This window comes from Carcharodon carcharias, chromosome 28 (genome assembly GCF_017639515.1).
Source record: "Carcharodon carcharias isolate sCarCar2 chromosome 28, sCarCar2.pri, whole genome shotgun sequence".
Classification (NCBI taxonomy): domain Eukaryota; kingdom Metazoa; phylum Chordata; class Chondrichthyes; order Lamniformes; family Lamnidae; genus Carcharodon; species Carcharodon carcharias.
Genome location: NC_054494.1, coordinates 18,704,956 through 18,720,505, shown reverse-complemented (window position 1 = coordinate 18,720,505; position 15,550 = coordinate 18,704,956). Strand labels below are relative to the sequence as shown.

The 15,550-nt window shown below is 39.6% G+C and overlaps 1 protein-coding gene across 3 annotated transcripts in view; it reads left to right on the top strand.

The window, feature by feature from the left end:
- The window catches only part of ercc6 (excision repair cross-complementation group 6), a 52,359-nt gene that overhangs the window by 21,091 nt on the left and 15,718 nt on the right, over positions 1-15,550 (top strand). For all 3 annotated transcript variants that reach the window (XM_041176180.1, XM_041176179.1, XM_041176178.1), the window contains 6 exons: positions 3,565-3,699; positions 4,970-5,128; positions 5,898-6,033; positions 7,705-7,875; positions 11,876-12,052; positions 14,044-14,160. In XM_041176180.1, coding sequence (XP_041032114.1) covers positions 3,565-3,699; positions 4,970-5,128; positions 5,898-6,033; positions 7,705-7,875; positions 11,876-12,052; positions 14,044-14,160 — 895 coding nt within the window. The remainder of the gene's footprint in view (positions 1-3,564; positions 3,700-4,969; positions 5,129-5,897; positions 6,034-7,704; positions 7,876-11,875; positions 12,053-14,043; positions 14,161-15,550) is intronic.

The following is a 15,550-nucleotide window of genomic DNA, read 5'->3' as shown; positions in this document are numbered from 1 at the left end:
AATGTCTTGGAGCTGAGATGATTGGCCTCTAGCGACCACAACCATCTTCCTTTTGTACTGTGTATGACTTCAGACAATGGAGAATTTTCCCCCTTATTCCCATTGACTTCAATTTTGCTAGGGCGCCTTGATGTCAAAGGCATTCACTCTCACATCTCCTCTTTAATCCAGTTCCTCTGTCCATGTTTAAACCAAGGCTTTAATGAGGTCTGGAGCTGAGTGGTCCTGTTGGGATCCAAACCGAGCACCGATGAGCAGGATATTGGTGAGTAAGTGCTGCTTGAGAGCACTGTAAACACCTTCCATCGCCATGGCTGATGATTGAGAGTAGGGCTGATCATACCTAGGCGATTTTTGGCTGTTGTACTGAAACAGCTTGGCTAGAGGTGAGACTAATTCTGGATGTGCTTTTGTCATGTCCAGTGCCTACATTGACATCTGGTGGTCTGCTTAGTTTTATTTATTCTTACGATTTTGTAGTAGATTGATGCAATTAAACTGGCTTTCTGGGACATTTGATCGTCACCAGGAATTAAATCAGGTTAAGAATTAAGCATTCTCCCAAAACACAAGAAGGCCACACTAATTTTATGAAATTATTATGATCCACCCTTGCAAAGTCTTATTCTTGCCAGTGTATTATAAAATCAAGTGTAAAGGTCAACTGTTAGTTGACTAATTGAAGGTTGACAGATTTACTGGTACCCTTTATGACCAAATGAACAATATTACTGGAGCCTGAAATGCCATTTAAAATCCAAAGCAGGTGCCTTTTTCCAATCTTCATCAAGAACATGTCCAGGGACTTTATTTCCATCACTTCCTTTCAACAGTAGTCAGAAAACTCCATTGTTACTTGGTTTTAAACCTGTCCTTACCACCATCTCATGAAAGCGCTCTTTTAAGTATGGCTCCCTTTCTGTCTACGGAGACCCGTTTCAGATCTGTTTTTCTCTCAGGCTGTTCATTTCCAGCATTTTCTTCCATTAGCACCTCTATCATTCTTCTGCTGTTTTCTTCCATTCTCATTTCACTAGGCCCCATCCCATTTTAGGACTGTTCTATTTTCTTTTGTTCTAATGCATCTCATAGCCTGACTGAGGGCCTTTGTCTATCACTCATCATTTTCCATCTCTTTCTTCCTCTTTACGATCTTACTGACTATTAGTATCACTGTGTTTATGACCTTCACCTGCCTTTTCCCCTCGTTACTTCCAACAGTTTGATGAAGGTTTTGTCCATCATTTTCTCAAAACACTAGCGTGTCTTCTGCCTCTAGCTGCTGACAGATTTGCCACCTGTTTTCTATCATATTCTGTGTTAGACACAGGTTTCTGTAATTCATGATTTTTCTTTACTACTTACTTTTGTTTGTAAATTAAACTTACAGCATCAACCATAACTAGTTGATTTACATATTGAGAACGCTGCTGCTGTCCCCTGATGCCCACCTGGCACAAACCAGAGACGGAAAGGTGACAGAAACCCAATCCCTCATTTCCATATTACAAACCTAACTTGACATGAGGGGAATCAAACTCTCTGCAGTTCAGAGCTGTTTAAATGACCTGCAACTAACCATTGTTTAGCCTTTGTACCAAGCCTGTGGTAACTTAAAGCATTCTCTTTGATCGGAACAGCCTAACCTGGCTGATCGAGACTGTAGCTGGAGGCCAGTAAAATTCAGGCAGCTAGTGTTTGGAAATATATTTTTATGGGTAAGAGTAAGCAGAATTGTCATGGTCTAAACAGGAATAAAATTCGCATCAAGTTCAGTAGAACCATGATTAGATAACAAATCTATGTCCATCATTCGTCCAACTATCTATTTTATCTATCCAGGCCTAAACAATTTCAGAACCCTTTGAATTTGATTTTGCAACTTCTCTTGAGGTACCAGCTCTTGGTATCCCTTTATAAATTTATATAGCAGTCATTCCACAGGTTAGGTGGATTGAGATTGCTGTTCTTAGTTTTTCACATTGTCTTACTTTGAACTTTGTGTTGCATCCTATGAATCTGAATCCAGCTGTTTAAGTTGTCTGCCAGCTGTTTATGGTGGGTACCTCTTAAAAAGTCAGTCTATATGGTTGCTGCTATACTTGATTGTTTCTTGCACTTGTGAAAATTTAGTGTGGCTTTGTGTTCAGTGGATTTTATTTTTATTAGCACTGCCGCAGTGAGTTTGAAGATGCCATGAGCTATATGTTTCCCCACTGTAACTTTGTTCCTTTTGTGCTTATTCTTGCCTTTTACCTGTCAATCACTCTGCCTAACTGTCAGTTTTTTTATCCTTGTGTATTTATCTCTACGTTCATTGTGTCCCTATGTTACTGCCACGTAAGTCTTTCCTGTGCCATTTTTCATCCACCATAATTGATTTCTGTACAATTGAATTTTCATAAGTTTTGCTCATAGTGTATTACTTCACTAAAACAATTAGAAAGTGCATTATTTATGATTATTGTACAATGCAAATAAGATCTTGGACTTTCTCCACAATCCATAGTGTCACTCTCAAACAATAACTTTTAACGAAAAGGAGAAAATAAGGCAGGAAGGTGAAGGCTTAATTCAGTGTAAACGTGCTGTTTGCCTTCCATCACAGCCAGCAAAGCACAATGTAGGTGAAGTTAAAATAAATATGCATTTGGTAGGAATGCATCTTTCAGCTCCAACACTGTGAAATCATTTTGGGTCACCAGCCCCAGCAGGGAGCAACAGAATCTGCTCTAGGAAAACCATGCAGATTTTGGGATATCCAGGTACACAACATTTTATTCAGTATTATCTGTAAATTGCCATTCAAGCCTTTGCAAGGCAATAGAAACTCAACTTGTTGATGTGCTGAGGTTTCTTAGATGCCAGCATGTGTAGTACTTTGTCTTTCATCATTTCCTGTTTATAGATGTTTAGAACATTTCCTGATGCATACTCTGAGGGAAGCCCTAAGTCCTTAGTAAATATTACAAGCTTGTTAAAATAGCACTGTTGATTTTTTTATGCAGCCTATTAATGGGGCAGTAACTTTAGAATAGATCATCTTTAATGCTAGGACACTATGAACGTTGAAATAAGGCCTGCAGCTAGCAATGGAAGCGTCTTCTAAACCTCAGTTGAAACTGTGTAGAGCTGCTTAACAATGATCCATTTTTTGATGGTGGACTTAGTTTATAGTTGCGTAAAAGATGTGTGAAAGGATCAAGTTAACACTGATCTGGATGTGAGCCTCTTGCATTCACTGTTTTAGAAACCTGGCAGCCAATTTATGCACAGCAATCTCTCACAAAGAGCAGTGGCCAAACCATTTGTTTGTGATGTTGGTTCAGGGGTATATATTGGTCAGTAAAACAAAGCTGTCCATGGAACATGGTTAACTGGTTTCCCCTAGCCTAATGAGAATGAAGGATGGTATCGTTATTTTTAAGTTGCCTTGCTGCTATTGCTTGGAATGTGACCTTATCAGCAGTGCATGACACGCCGTGAACTGAAAGTGGCATCGCTATACTGTTAAATTCGACCTTATTTCTGTGTGTTAACATAACCTAACTGGTCACCACATAGGAGATGGAAAAGGAACCGGCTTCTGGAAAAGGAAGAACGGCGAGCTAAAGGTGAAGGTGCTGCATCTGATGAAAGTGACGCAGAGTTTGATGAAGGATTCAAGGTGCCAGGCTTCTTTTGGAGAAAGTTATACAAGTATGTAAAGACATAAAAGGATGACTGTCACATTATAAATTGAGTTGCCAGGAGAGGGATGATGGGTGGGTGCAGTTGGTTGATGGTGGCAGGGTGAGGCTTGGGGCTGGTGGTGCATCTTTCCAGAACTGGAAATGTCTCTTCACATGGTGGGTTCTTTCTCTACCTCTGGCTAAGAAGCACCAGCTAGTGTAAAAGTAACCAGTGCCACCAGGCTAACTTGGGAATATATGCCTCCTCCTCTTTTAGGTACCATACCCGAAGAGGGCATTGGCGACCATGGATTGGTCCATGATTATGCTTGGCAAAGTATTGTAATGATTTGCCATTGCGTTCTGCAGCATGGCTGACCAGGAAACTCTCCCACTCTTACCTCCTGCCAACAGGTGTTTTGGAAGGATTTACAAGGGACAAGCAACCTGTTTGGCCAAGCATGAATGCATCTTCCATAGTCATCAAGTCCTGGAGTGGGACTTGAACCTGGTGCTTCTGGTAGAGACCAGAGGTAGGGACGCTACCCAATGTGCCACAAAAGCTCCTTTGGAAAGTTTTAGGTGCAGCAAAACAAATTATTAGAACATGCGGACTACACGTTTGCATAGTAGAAGTTATAGAGCCAGAGCCTGAATTTTATTTGAGTTAATTAGTTTGAATATCCATTTGCTTACTTATTGGCATTTGTCATGCGGCAAGGTAAACTGATGCATAAATTTCAGTTTTCGGTTGGACAGTTTTCAATGCTATCACTTTGTGTCGCTGTGGGAAAGATTATTGCACACTTCTGTATTTTCCATGCCCATTTTATTGACCGCTAAAACAATTAATAACCATTTCTGAGAGGAATAGAAATGGATCATGCAGCATTTAGTAATTTGGTTGAAAAATTCAGTGCTGGCTTTTAAAATCTATTAAGCAATGTATAGTTTGTAGAAATAATTGCTCACAGAACATTATAGGATTCATTGCTTACTTTGAAATATTGGCAAAAAATAAACTATTAAATCGATAGTATACAGAACAAAAAGTGCTGTATAATGTATTTTGGCAAATTAATTGCATTTTCAAGATTTTTTTTTAAAACTATTTGCTTTGACTCACTGCACCAAAATTGCAATATGATTTAAATATTGGTAATGTTTAAGGCTTTGAAGCATGCTTATTGTCTCTGGTTTTGAATTGAATTCAAGATTGTACAACAGTTAATGATTCATTTATGAATGCTTTCCATTATGTTTTGTTAAAAAAACAAATCTCACTTTGCTGCTCCCAGGTATCAGCAGACAGGTGTGAGGTGGCTGTGGGAATTGCACTGCCAGCAAGCAGGGGGAATTTTGGGAGATGAAATGGGACTGGGCAAGACCATCCAGATAATTGCCTTCTTGGCAGGCCTGAGCTACAGCAAGATAAGGACACGAGGCTCAAATTACAGGCAAGTGCCCCTCTGCAGACTGTCAGTCTGTGTAGCTCAATTAATATTTCATCAGTTGTATTGCTGTTGTAGGAGGGACTCGTGAATTTTTAATGACATTTCAATTACAATATTCCTTTAATTCTTTTAGTAGGACCATCAAAGGGAATTTTTACGAGATGTAGGAGCTGAAGGGCAAGAGAAATTAAACATGTAACACATTTAATGAAAGGCAAAACATTTAAACTTCACTTTACAGAGGAGAAACATGTGATGCCATGGGTCGATAAGTTGCATAATGTTACCCTCACAGTAGGGGTTTGTTTGCAAACTCACTTATGCCTCAATATCGATAGTTTTTGTAAACAGAATTTTAAATCGCCTATATAAATTGTTAGCTTAGTTTATTAAATCTTGCATAAAATCTCCTTTGGCAGCACACAGGGTCCACAGCTTTTACACAGTAATGAATATCTTTGGATGCTGTCAGTCAGTGCTTAAAAAAACTGCATTATGCAGATGTACTTCACTGCCCCCGCAGACTTGCACCTCGTTGTTTTTGTTCTGCAATCTGTTGGTTTTGCGTAGCTGTGTCCTGGAGAACCCCAGGGTGTTTTGCTGAGTAGTGACCTTTGCCTGCATCAGAACCTAGTGATATTTACAGTTGCATGTGACCATCAAGAAAACAAGGCCTGTGTCAATTGATTTTTGAAAAGTTGTCATGTTGGATTAGTGAAATATGAACTTATTAAAGCTGGTGACTTGTGTTTTTTTTTCTTTTAAATTTAAGATATGAGGGCTTGGGACCTGTGATTATTGTTTGCCCAGCAACAGTGATGCACCAGTGGGTGAAAGAATTCCACACGTGGTGGCCCCCTTTCCGAGTGGCAGTTCTTCATGAGACAGGTTCCTTTACCAGCAGAAAGGTGGGTACTTTGGGAGGTTAGGATCACGATAGTGTTTACCTCAGGACAACAGAACACTTTGAGGTGTTCCTGAGCACAGGAAAATCATTGCCCAGTTGTGATAAGAATGTTAACAGTAATTGTTTTGTACGAAGTGAAAGAGTTTGATTCATATTGATGCAATGCATAATCTTATCCTGGCTCCAGACATACTGATGTTAGTTGGGTTATGACTGTATTTGCAAAAGCAAAATACTGCGGATTCTGGACATTTGTTGATTAATGGAAAATGCTGGAAATGCTCAGCTGGTCAGGCTACATTTGTGAAGAGAGAAGCAGAGTTAACGTTTCAGGCTGAAGACCTTTTGTCAAAAACCTGCAAATTTTGGACTTCTGATGTGTAGCCCAATGCTCATTATTCAAGATCATTTTTCTTCCACACCACTCATAACTAGTATTCTTTTGAAAACCTGCATCGCATCTTCCAGTTGTCGTCTTTTACTCAGAAGAAAATGCTTGGTCATTTGAGGCTTTCTTCACATCTTTGTCACCTAAGACCTGGAATTGGTCCCGTCACTATTTTCCAAATCTTTTTTAATGCTTCTCTATTCAGATGATGGTTAATATGTCTTCTGAACACATCAATCAGATTATTGCCAGATGTTCATTCCCAGCTATGCATTATTTTACATTAAAGTCATATAGTTAGTGTCAACAATGGCTTAACTATAGATGCCACAATTCAACTAGCTTATAGTCGTATGAGCTTAGCTGAAGAAATATAAGTTCTGTAAATAATGATTCTTAGAAAACAATTGCTTCTGCCATGAAATGTTCACTGGTTTTCTGATCTAACTGTGTCCATGTGTATGTGTACATATGGATCAGCTATCATCTGCCAATGTGATTGATTTTAATGATAAATAACTGGAATGAGATAATGAACTGAAAGTAGTATGCTACTTATTTTTTTTAAGTAATCCTTAAAATAAAACTCCTTTTGCATTTTCCGTTATGATGGAAAACACTGTCTCAGGCTTTAGAGGGTTTACTAGCACAGAAAAAGAAACAAAAGGATTGCTTTATTTGTTGCGTACATTATTAAGAGGTTTGACAAAGACCAGTTTCCTTTTTACTTTGACATGGAGCTTCCTCACTCATGTTTTTTTCCCCTTGTCAGCACAAGACATTGTTTATTTAAAATTTTGCTTGAAGGAAGTTTAAATTAATTACAGGTTCAGCAATTCATGACTGTGAACCTCCTATGCTCTGTTTGCTGTGAATGGGCTTCATGTGCCTGCATTTAAGTCCTGTTTTGTTGGTACCTGACAGTGTGATTTATGGCTGTTGTTTTCTAACAGTCCACTATTTGCCCTCTAGGAGGGATAGGTCTCCAGAGCATCAATAACAACAGCAGCACTTTCACAAAATGTCTTTTAATGATAGCAGAACTGTGTTCATCGAGTTAGGCTAATTGCAGACGTCCCTTATTAATTGCAAAAACTGGGAGAGGTTACATATTTTACAAGCACTTAATTTGAAATCGCGAGAGATGATTTGAGTATTACATTTGCTGATGGAGGTCTTGGTACACTTTATAATGATTTTTGTGATCACTCTGTGCATACAGAACAGAATTATGTGTATGAATCTCTCGATGCAATTACAACACAATGTATTTTGATCTTGCAGGAGAGGCTTATTCGGGAAATTGCAGCATGTGACGGTATTCTGATCACCTCTTATTCCTACGTCCGAATTATGCAAGAGTCCATTGCACACTACAACTGGCATTACGTAATTTTGGATGAAGGGCACAAAATCAGAAACCCAAGTGCTGCAGTTACTGTTGCATGTAAACAGGTATCCCCTAAATCTTTTTATTTGCTCTTAGAGTGTGGACAACACAGATGAGACCATATTTGCTGCCCATCCCTCAGTGATTGTGTTTATAACTAAACTTCTTACTAAGCCACTTCATATGCTATTACGGGTCAAGTGCATCATGTTGATTGACCAAACCAGGTAGACTTTGGCCGCTTCTTTAATAGACATGCCAGGAGGACTTCTAAATGTCATCCCACAGTGGGGGCAAAATTGTGTGGGCTGTTTAGATGTGTATGCCTTCTACTGGCCAGCTGCCGAATGATTATGAAACAAATCTGGCGCTAAATTAGTTGCTTGACTTCATGGTTGTTTGAGGAAGCGCTAGCCTAAAATCTTCAGTCGATAGTAAACCCACAACAAACATAGGTTTGTGTAGTGCTTTTAATGCAAAATGCGTCTCAAGGTGTTTTACAAGGCATGGAAAATATAAACGAATAAATAGAGGGATTGGATACTGATTAGTGGCGGGTGTTTTTGGAGGGCATGACTGAAAGCTTCGTCAAAAAGATGGGTTTTAAAGGAGTTTTTAAATGCAGAGTTAGAGTAGAAATGTTTAGGCAGGAGGTTCCAGAGACTGCAGCTGAGTAATTGAATTTTGGTGAAGGGTGGAGGCGATATACAAAGATCGTGGCACTGAAGGATGCAGCAGGGTATTGTATGTAAAGCTGGAAGAGACTGCACAAAGAGGTTGGATTGAAAGGGCACAGATTTTAAATTTAACACATTGGAGGAATGGGGCACAATTCAGAAGTGGCTTGAGTGTACATTGATAGAGAGTTATTGAAATGTTGCAAAACAAATTCCTTTCCTGCACTATAAATATGTTTCATTTAAAAATTACCCTCAACGTTTAACCAAGTCATTTTTGCCGTCTACACTGAATTTTCCCCCTGTCGGGGGCAAAGTTGAATGGTGGGCATGGCACTGTTTTACATGGACAGGCCAATTAAGTCCCGCCCAGTGTGATGTCCGCACAGGAGCGCTATTCAGGTGGGGGGGAGGGGAGGATCCCAAAATCGAGAGTGCGCACAAAAGAGCGCACTCGTCTCTCTGAGGCTAAGTGCAGCCTCAGGGAGACCAGCTGTAAATGTCAAAAACCTAAAAATAGAAAAATAAAATTTCCCTAACATGTCCCCTCATGTGACATGTCCATAATTTTCACAAAAACTTTATTAAATTTTTTTAAAAGGTACATGAAGCCTCATCCCGCCAGTGGATGAGGTTTCATGCTTTTTCTAATTCGCGCCAGGGCTCCTGGTCTGCCTGCCAACCTTAAGGTTGAACGGGCAGGTCCTTTGATTACGTAATTGCCTCTGTCAATGGCCTCAATTGGCCATTGACAGGTCGGTGGGCGCAGAGCTGATTTTGCTGTGTCCCCACCTTCCTGAAAATTTAAATGGGAGCGCAGTGATGTTGGGAATTCCCCCCGACGCCACCACATGTCATTTTACGCGTTGGCGAGCGGACCCCGCCCCCGCTTGTCGACATATAAAATCCTGCCCATAGTGTATTTGAGCAACATGCAATATTTTGTATTTAAAACTAAGTCTAAACAATTGTCACCAATGGAAACCTTTACTATTTATTTTGTAAGTTTATATACAATGAAAGAATCATTTTGAGATCTATTTGCATTTTAAAAGATTTCACATGCATTTGGCTCACTTTCCAGAATCACACGATGCACACTGTAAAATGTAAAGATTTATATGAATATGTAGTAAAATCCAGTGTTTAGTTCTTAGTAATTGATTTTATCTCTTCCCTATCACGTCGAATGTTTCAAATTGATGATTATCATGTAACAGTTGATGGTAGTTAAGAACTATTTTTGTACTCAAGGAAAATAGTATTTGCCCTTATGAACCTACACTTCTTGGGCCCTGTTCCAGAGAGATTTTAGCTTTTAATCACTGCTGCTGTTACCCACCAATTTCAAGGAGAGGGTTCAAAGGAATCTGCCACTGACACAACAAAACTTAGTTTCAGGAACAAAGTCAGAAAATGCTGGAACTGCTTAGTGGTCAAAATTTTACCTTCAGCTTGTGGGCGCACACCCGACACACCCGAATGTAATATGACGCACGATGAAGTTGGCCGTGCGTCCTGACGTCACCATGCACTCGCGCGATATTTCGTTCAGCGGGCATGGCCGCCATTAATTGAAAGGCCATTAACAAGGTAATTAACTGGAAATTTACAATATCCGTCCGACCTTACGGTTGGCGGGCAGGCGAAAAAGCCAAGCGACCTTTACGTTATTTAGAAAACCTCATCCATGAGTGGGATGAGGTTTCCTAAAACTAATACCATTTAAATAAAAAACTTACTTTGAATTTAAAAATTTGACACAGTCACATGAGGGGACATGTTCCATTAAATTTTTATAGTCTTTATTAATTTTTTTAAAAAGCGCAACGGTCTCCCTGAGGCAGCTCCGTGACTCAGGGACATTGAAGCGCTCTTTCGCGCGCAAGTACGAACTGCGTGCCAGGCCTGCTCTCCCTCCCTCCCCCAATCTGCGCAGGCAGCGCTCAGTACTGCCGCTTGCGATCCACGCAGGGCGAGCCTGTGAAATCGCAATGCGGAGCCAGTCGTGAGCAGTGGTCAGCTTCCCGGCCGAGCCCGCCTGACAAGGGAAAAATTCTGGCCAGCGAAGTCAGGCAGCACCTATAGAGAGAGAAACAGAGTTAGCATTCCAGGTCGATAATCCTTCATCAGGACTGGTTTCGTCAGATTTCCAGGATCCACGGTATTTTGTTTCTGTTTAATTTCAGAAAGATTTATTGACTTTCTAGCCAGTAGCCCCTAGACTCTTCCTGTGTGCTAATTACCTGCATAAAGGAACATTTACAAAGAGACAAATTAAACTGATAGGAAAAAATTAATGCATGCTACAAGTAACCACAACTTTTCATAATAGTTTGATGTTTAAAAGATGTTGAGATCCATTCTAAATCATTGTTTGCAAATGGATAAATCTTCTTACATACCATTATTTGAACGATCGGATATATTTCTTTCTTAAAAGTATCTTTGTGAACTTAATTTTGGCACTGCTTTATTGAATCATAAGAGCTTTTAATGTAGATAAATAATTAAAGAGATTTATTTAATGAGAGTTTTACAATGATCTTGCACTTAGGCAAGTAGTGTGCATTAACAGCACTGTGAGTAGCAAAAATTAAAATGTAGTCACGGTATTTTTATACTGCATTGCTATCAATTTTATTACTTGATGGAGAGTTTTAAGCAGCAAAGCAACCCAACAGCAACAAGTTTCTTTTGAAAAAAAAAAATCACCTGTAATACCAGTGTTGGGTTGGCACACATCTTTAGGAACTTGCCCTTCGAGTGAAACGGAGCAGGAGTAAAGCATACTGCCCCTTGAGCATGCTCTGTCTTTCAGTGTGATAATGGCTGAACTTCCACATTAACTCCACTTTCCCATAGTATCCCCAGATCCCTTAATTCCCTTAGTGCCCAAGAATCTATCAATTTCAGTATTGAATATGCTCAGCGACTAAGTATTCGCAGTGCAGTGGGTTAGAGAATTCCAGAATTCAACCCATAGATCAACCCTCACTCAGTTGGGTACAGAGATGTTGCCCAATATTGAGACCACAACAAAAAACTATTGCTTGGGTTTCAGTATAAAAACTGCCCCATTTGAAACTGTTTGTACAAAATCACTATATTTCCAGTGTTCAGGGAGGAGCTGGGGGTGGTGATGGTGGGGAGAGGAGGCAGTTGTGTTGTGCATTTTGCTCTGTTTAGAAGCTTTTTTTGCCGGTTATTATGGGATTATGGATACTCATTCCAGTCTGCGTAGCAAATCTGGTAAAGTTTATAAATGTAGTGTAATGCAGGAAAGTTTGAATATCTTGGAAAAGAATGTTGGGGTAGTACTTAGAAGGCTTGAGGGCACTTTGAAGAAACGCTGCAATTTCATAATTTTTTTTGATTCGCTTTGCAGTTCCGCACTCCACATCGCATTATCCTGTCTGGCTCACCGATGCAGAATAACCTGAAGGAGCTCTGGTCCTTATTTGACTTTGTCTTTCCAGGAAAGCTAGGAACATTGCAAGTCTTTATGGAACAGTTTTCTGTCCCTATCACAATGGGAGGCTATCAAAATGCCTCACCTGTTCAGGTATGAGACAGAGAAAATGGTGCTTTCTATACAAAATAATGAATAAAAAGAGTACAACTACTTTATGGTTTTTGGTATTTCAGATGCTGGCCATCTTGCAATGTTGTTGCAACCTTTTCTACTTTAGCTTTCCACCATTCACACTTTTAGGGCTGAATTTTACATTCAGTGTGCAGGCACGTGCCCGCCACACTGGAGTGTAATATGACGCTGGGCGTGTGCCCCGACATCATCACGCTGTCTCGCGATATTTCATTTGACAGGCGTGCACTGGAGTCAGCTGCACACCCGCCGATAATTGAAAGGCCTTTTAAAGCCATTAACGAACTAATTAACTTCAAATTTACACTACCCGTCCAACCTAGCGGTTGGCAGGCAAGCGAAAAGGCCCAGCGGCCTTTACATTTTTTAGGAAACCTCATCCATGAGCGGGATGAGGCTTCCTAAAGCTGTTGCAAATTAAATAAAAACTTCCTTTTGACATTTAAAAACATGTCCCATCTCATGTGACACAGTCACATAAGGGGACACGTTTGATTAAATTTTTAGTGTCTTTAATCATTTTTTTTTTAAAGTGCTTCAATCTCCCTGAGGCACGGAGCTACCTCAGGGAGATTGAAGCGCTCTAATGCGTGCTGGACCCAACTCTCCCTCCTCCTCCCCCCCTGCCCGCACAGGTAGTGCACCATTCGCCATCCACGTTGGGCCAGCCTTAATTGGCCCACCCGCGTGAAATCACATTGCGGAGCCGATCACAGGCAGCCCCCACCCATCCTGCCAAGCCCGCCCAACCAATGTAAAATCCTGGCCTTAATCTTTATGATATTAATGGAAAGAAGATGACAGAAAAGTGGAAGTTGAGGCTTGAAAAAGAAAGGGGAAAAGATAGAAACAAAGGTAAAAATATCACTATCAAATTGGAAACAAGGGGAGAAATAGCAAGAATGGTGCCCCACAGCAATATGGTGGTTCATGGCTGCTAAAGAGTCTCTTTTCTGAAATGCTGACTATATGTGTTTTCTTTCCATTACAGGAAATGTTTAAATGCTGTTGTTCAGAATGTGCAGCTTTTTTCTTTTAATCTCGCCAGCATAATAATTAATTTACTTACATTGATGATGTATTTTATTTTGCGATGTTAGATTTTGTTTGAGTAATAGAAGTCTTGTTTATGTTAATTGAGTAGGTGTTTCAATCGTGTATTTTAATACCTACCCTTTTTGTACAACTGATCCATTACTTTGCCATATGTTCTTTAAACTAAAAACAGCCTTCTGTTTGTGTCATGATCTTTTCTCTTCCTTAAGCCTACTTATGTAGTGGCAAATAGGCACTAATCATTTTGTATTGTGTAGCATCTTGCAGGCCTCCTGCAGGTTTCCTTTTGATCCTTAGACCACTCAGATTAGTGATAAATGGCATTTGGGCTAATATAGGATTAGACACAAAGATAACGTACCATGATGAAAGGGCCATTTCCCTGAGGGTAAGGCTTGCACAGCTAATAAAACTTCCATTTCATGTCCTCCTGAGAGCTCTGAACTATATTGTTGAGTCTAAGCCATTATACATAGATCCAAACATTAGTATAACGGAGCACTGGTATCATTAAGAATTAAACATAAAAGCCACATTTGCCACTAGAAGAATCAGTACTGCTGGAAGATTATTATAGTTAATATGAGTTAATATTGCAGTATTAATTACCTGACGTGCGTTATTTCTCGATTTAATTTGGCTAAATAAACATACAAGAGACCGGTTTGACACTAAATTTGTTACTCTTGCTGTGCCCAATAAAATGTCTTCATAATGTGTTTTTAAAATGAACTTACTTATATATTATTTCTAAGGTCTCTGTTAAGTGGTGAGTTAGATTTTCTCAAAGCACATTTTTGCTTTAACTACTCTTCGTAAATGTGTCCCTGCTGGTTTATTATTATTCGACCTACATATGTATCCTTCTAAAATTTATTCTGAAATGTTCTCAGGTGCAAACTGCCTATAAGTGTGCTTGTGTTTTACGGGACACCATAAATCCTTATTTGCTGCGACGAATAAAAGCAGATGTAAAAATGAATCTGGCATTACCAGACAAGAATGAACAGGTGAGTAAAACTTGAGGGTTTTTAATGGCTAGAAATAAATTTCTGCCAGGCCATCCCTAGTTCAGTAATCCGAGTATTGTCATATTGTAGCATAATGAGGGCACTCTGCATTCCTACCCCATTGCAATGCCCTACCCCATTGCCTGGAAATGGAAATTTCCTGCTCTTAGCAGGGGGTGCTGGCCAATTATTGTACCAGTTATTGCATTGGTTCAGATTATTTGACAGCACTGTACAGGGAATGCACCTGGGATCTTGCTGATTTGTTGACATTCTGCCACAATTTATGTATGCAATTACCCACTGAGTTATTGAGATTTCAGAATTAATAAGTTGATTATTTTTGCATCACTTTTGGGAGTATGGTATTAATTGCTGCACCATCTTAATTTTAAAGTTAACAGCTAATCCAATTTGAAAGTACTGTTGTTTCACAGTGCAACAAGAGTCCCAGATGATGGCTGGTTTGCTTAAAAAACAGATGACCAAAATATTTAGGAGGAATGACCTCCAGAACTTCATTGGGTCCTTCTCTCCCTGAGCTTGGTGTGACAGTAGCTACATTAAATATTTAAATGCCATCATAAAGCACAGCAGGGGAAATGAATGCAAAATAACAAAAGATTTCAGTCCTACCACACAAAAAACAAGAGCATTCCACATCTGCGAGCACAGATGCTGATTGTGCTTTTAAAATTGTGCCCTGTGAATTTTTAATTACCTGTATAAGTTATAGTTGAATTAAAGAGGAAGTGCATTGTTTTTAATTTTATTCCAATAACTTTAATGGCCCGTTTTTGTAATTGGGAATTATTCTTTAATTAGCAGCCTATCGTGTATTTCCATGTCAAACACACTGCGCACACAACTAGCAATTGGTAAGATTAGTGTCGTCTTTTTTTTGGATATGTTTTTTAAGAATTGGCAATAATGTATCCCAGCAAAGTTGTTTGTTGCAAAGAGCAACTAGTGATTAGCATAAAAGCAGAAGCTAAAGACTGAACTAATCAGAAAGTAGAGTGTTCATCAATAATGCACGACACTTCATTCAGTAATGCTGTTGCATTATACTGTAGATATAACATTCATCATCACTTCATAAAAAGATATAGATACTTCCTGAAGCCCATTGTGCGTTCCTGCTCGGCTAATAATTCAGGGGCCTAGACTAGTAATCCAGAGAATGAGTTCAAATCCTACCCTGGAAATTTTAGAATATAAATTCAGTCTCAAAAATAATTTGAAAGAGCTGGTTTCAGTAAAAAGTGTTGGATTGTCATAAAAATCCAGCTGGGTCATTGATGTCCTTTGGGCAAGGACCTGCCAACTTGATTGACCCTTAACTCATCTCTGAAGTGGCTTGGCAAGTCACTCTGTCATATCACCACCT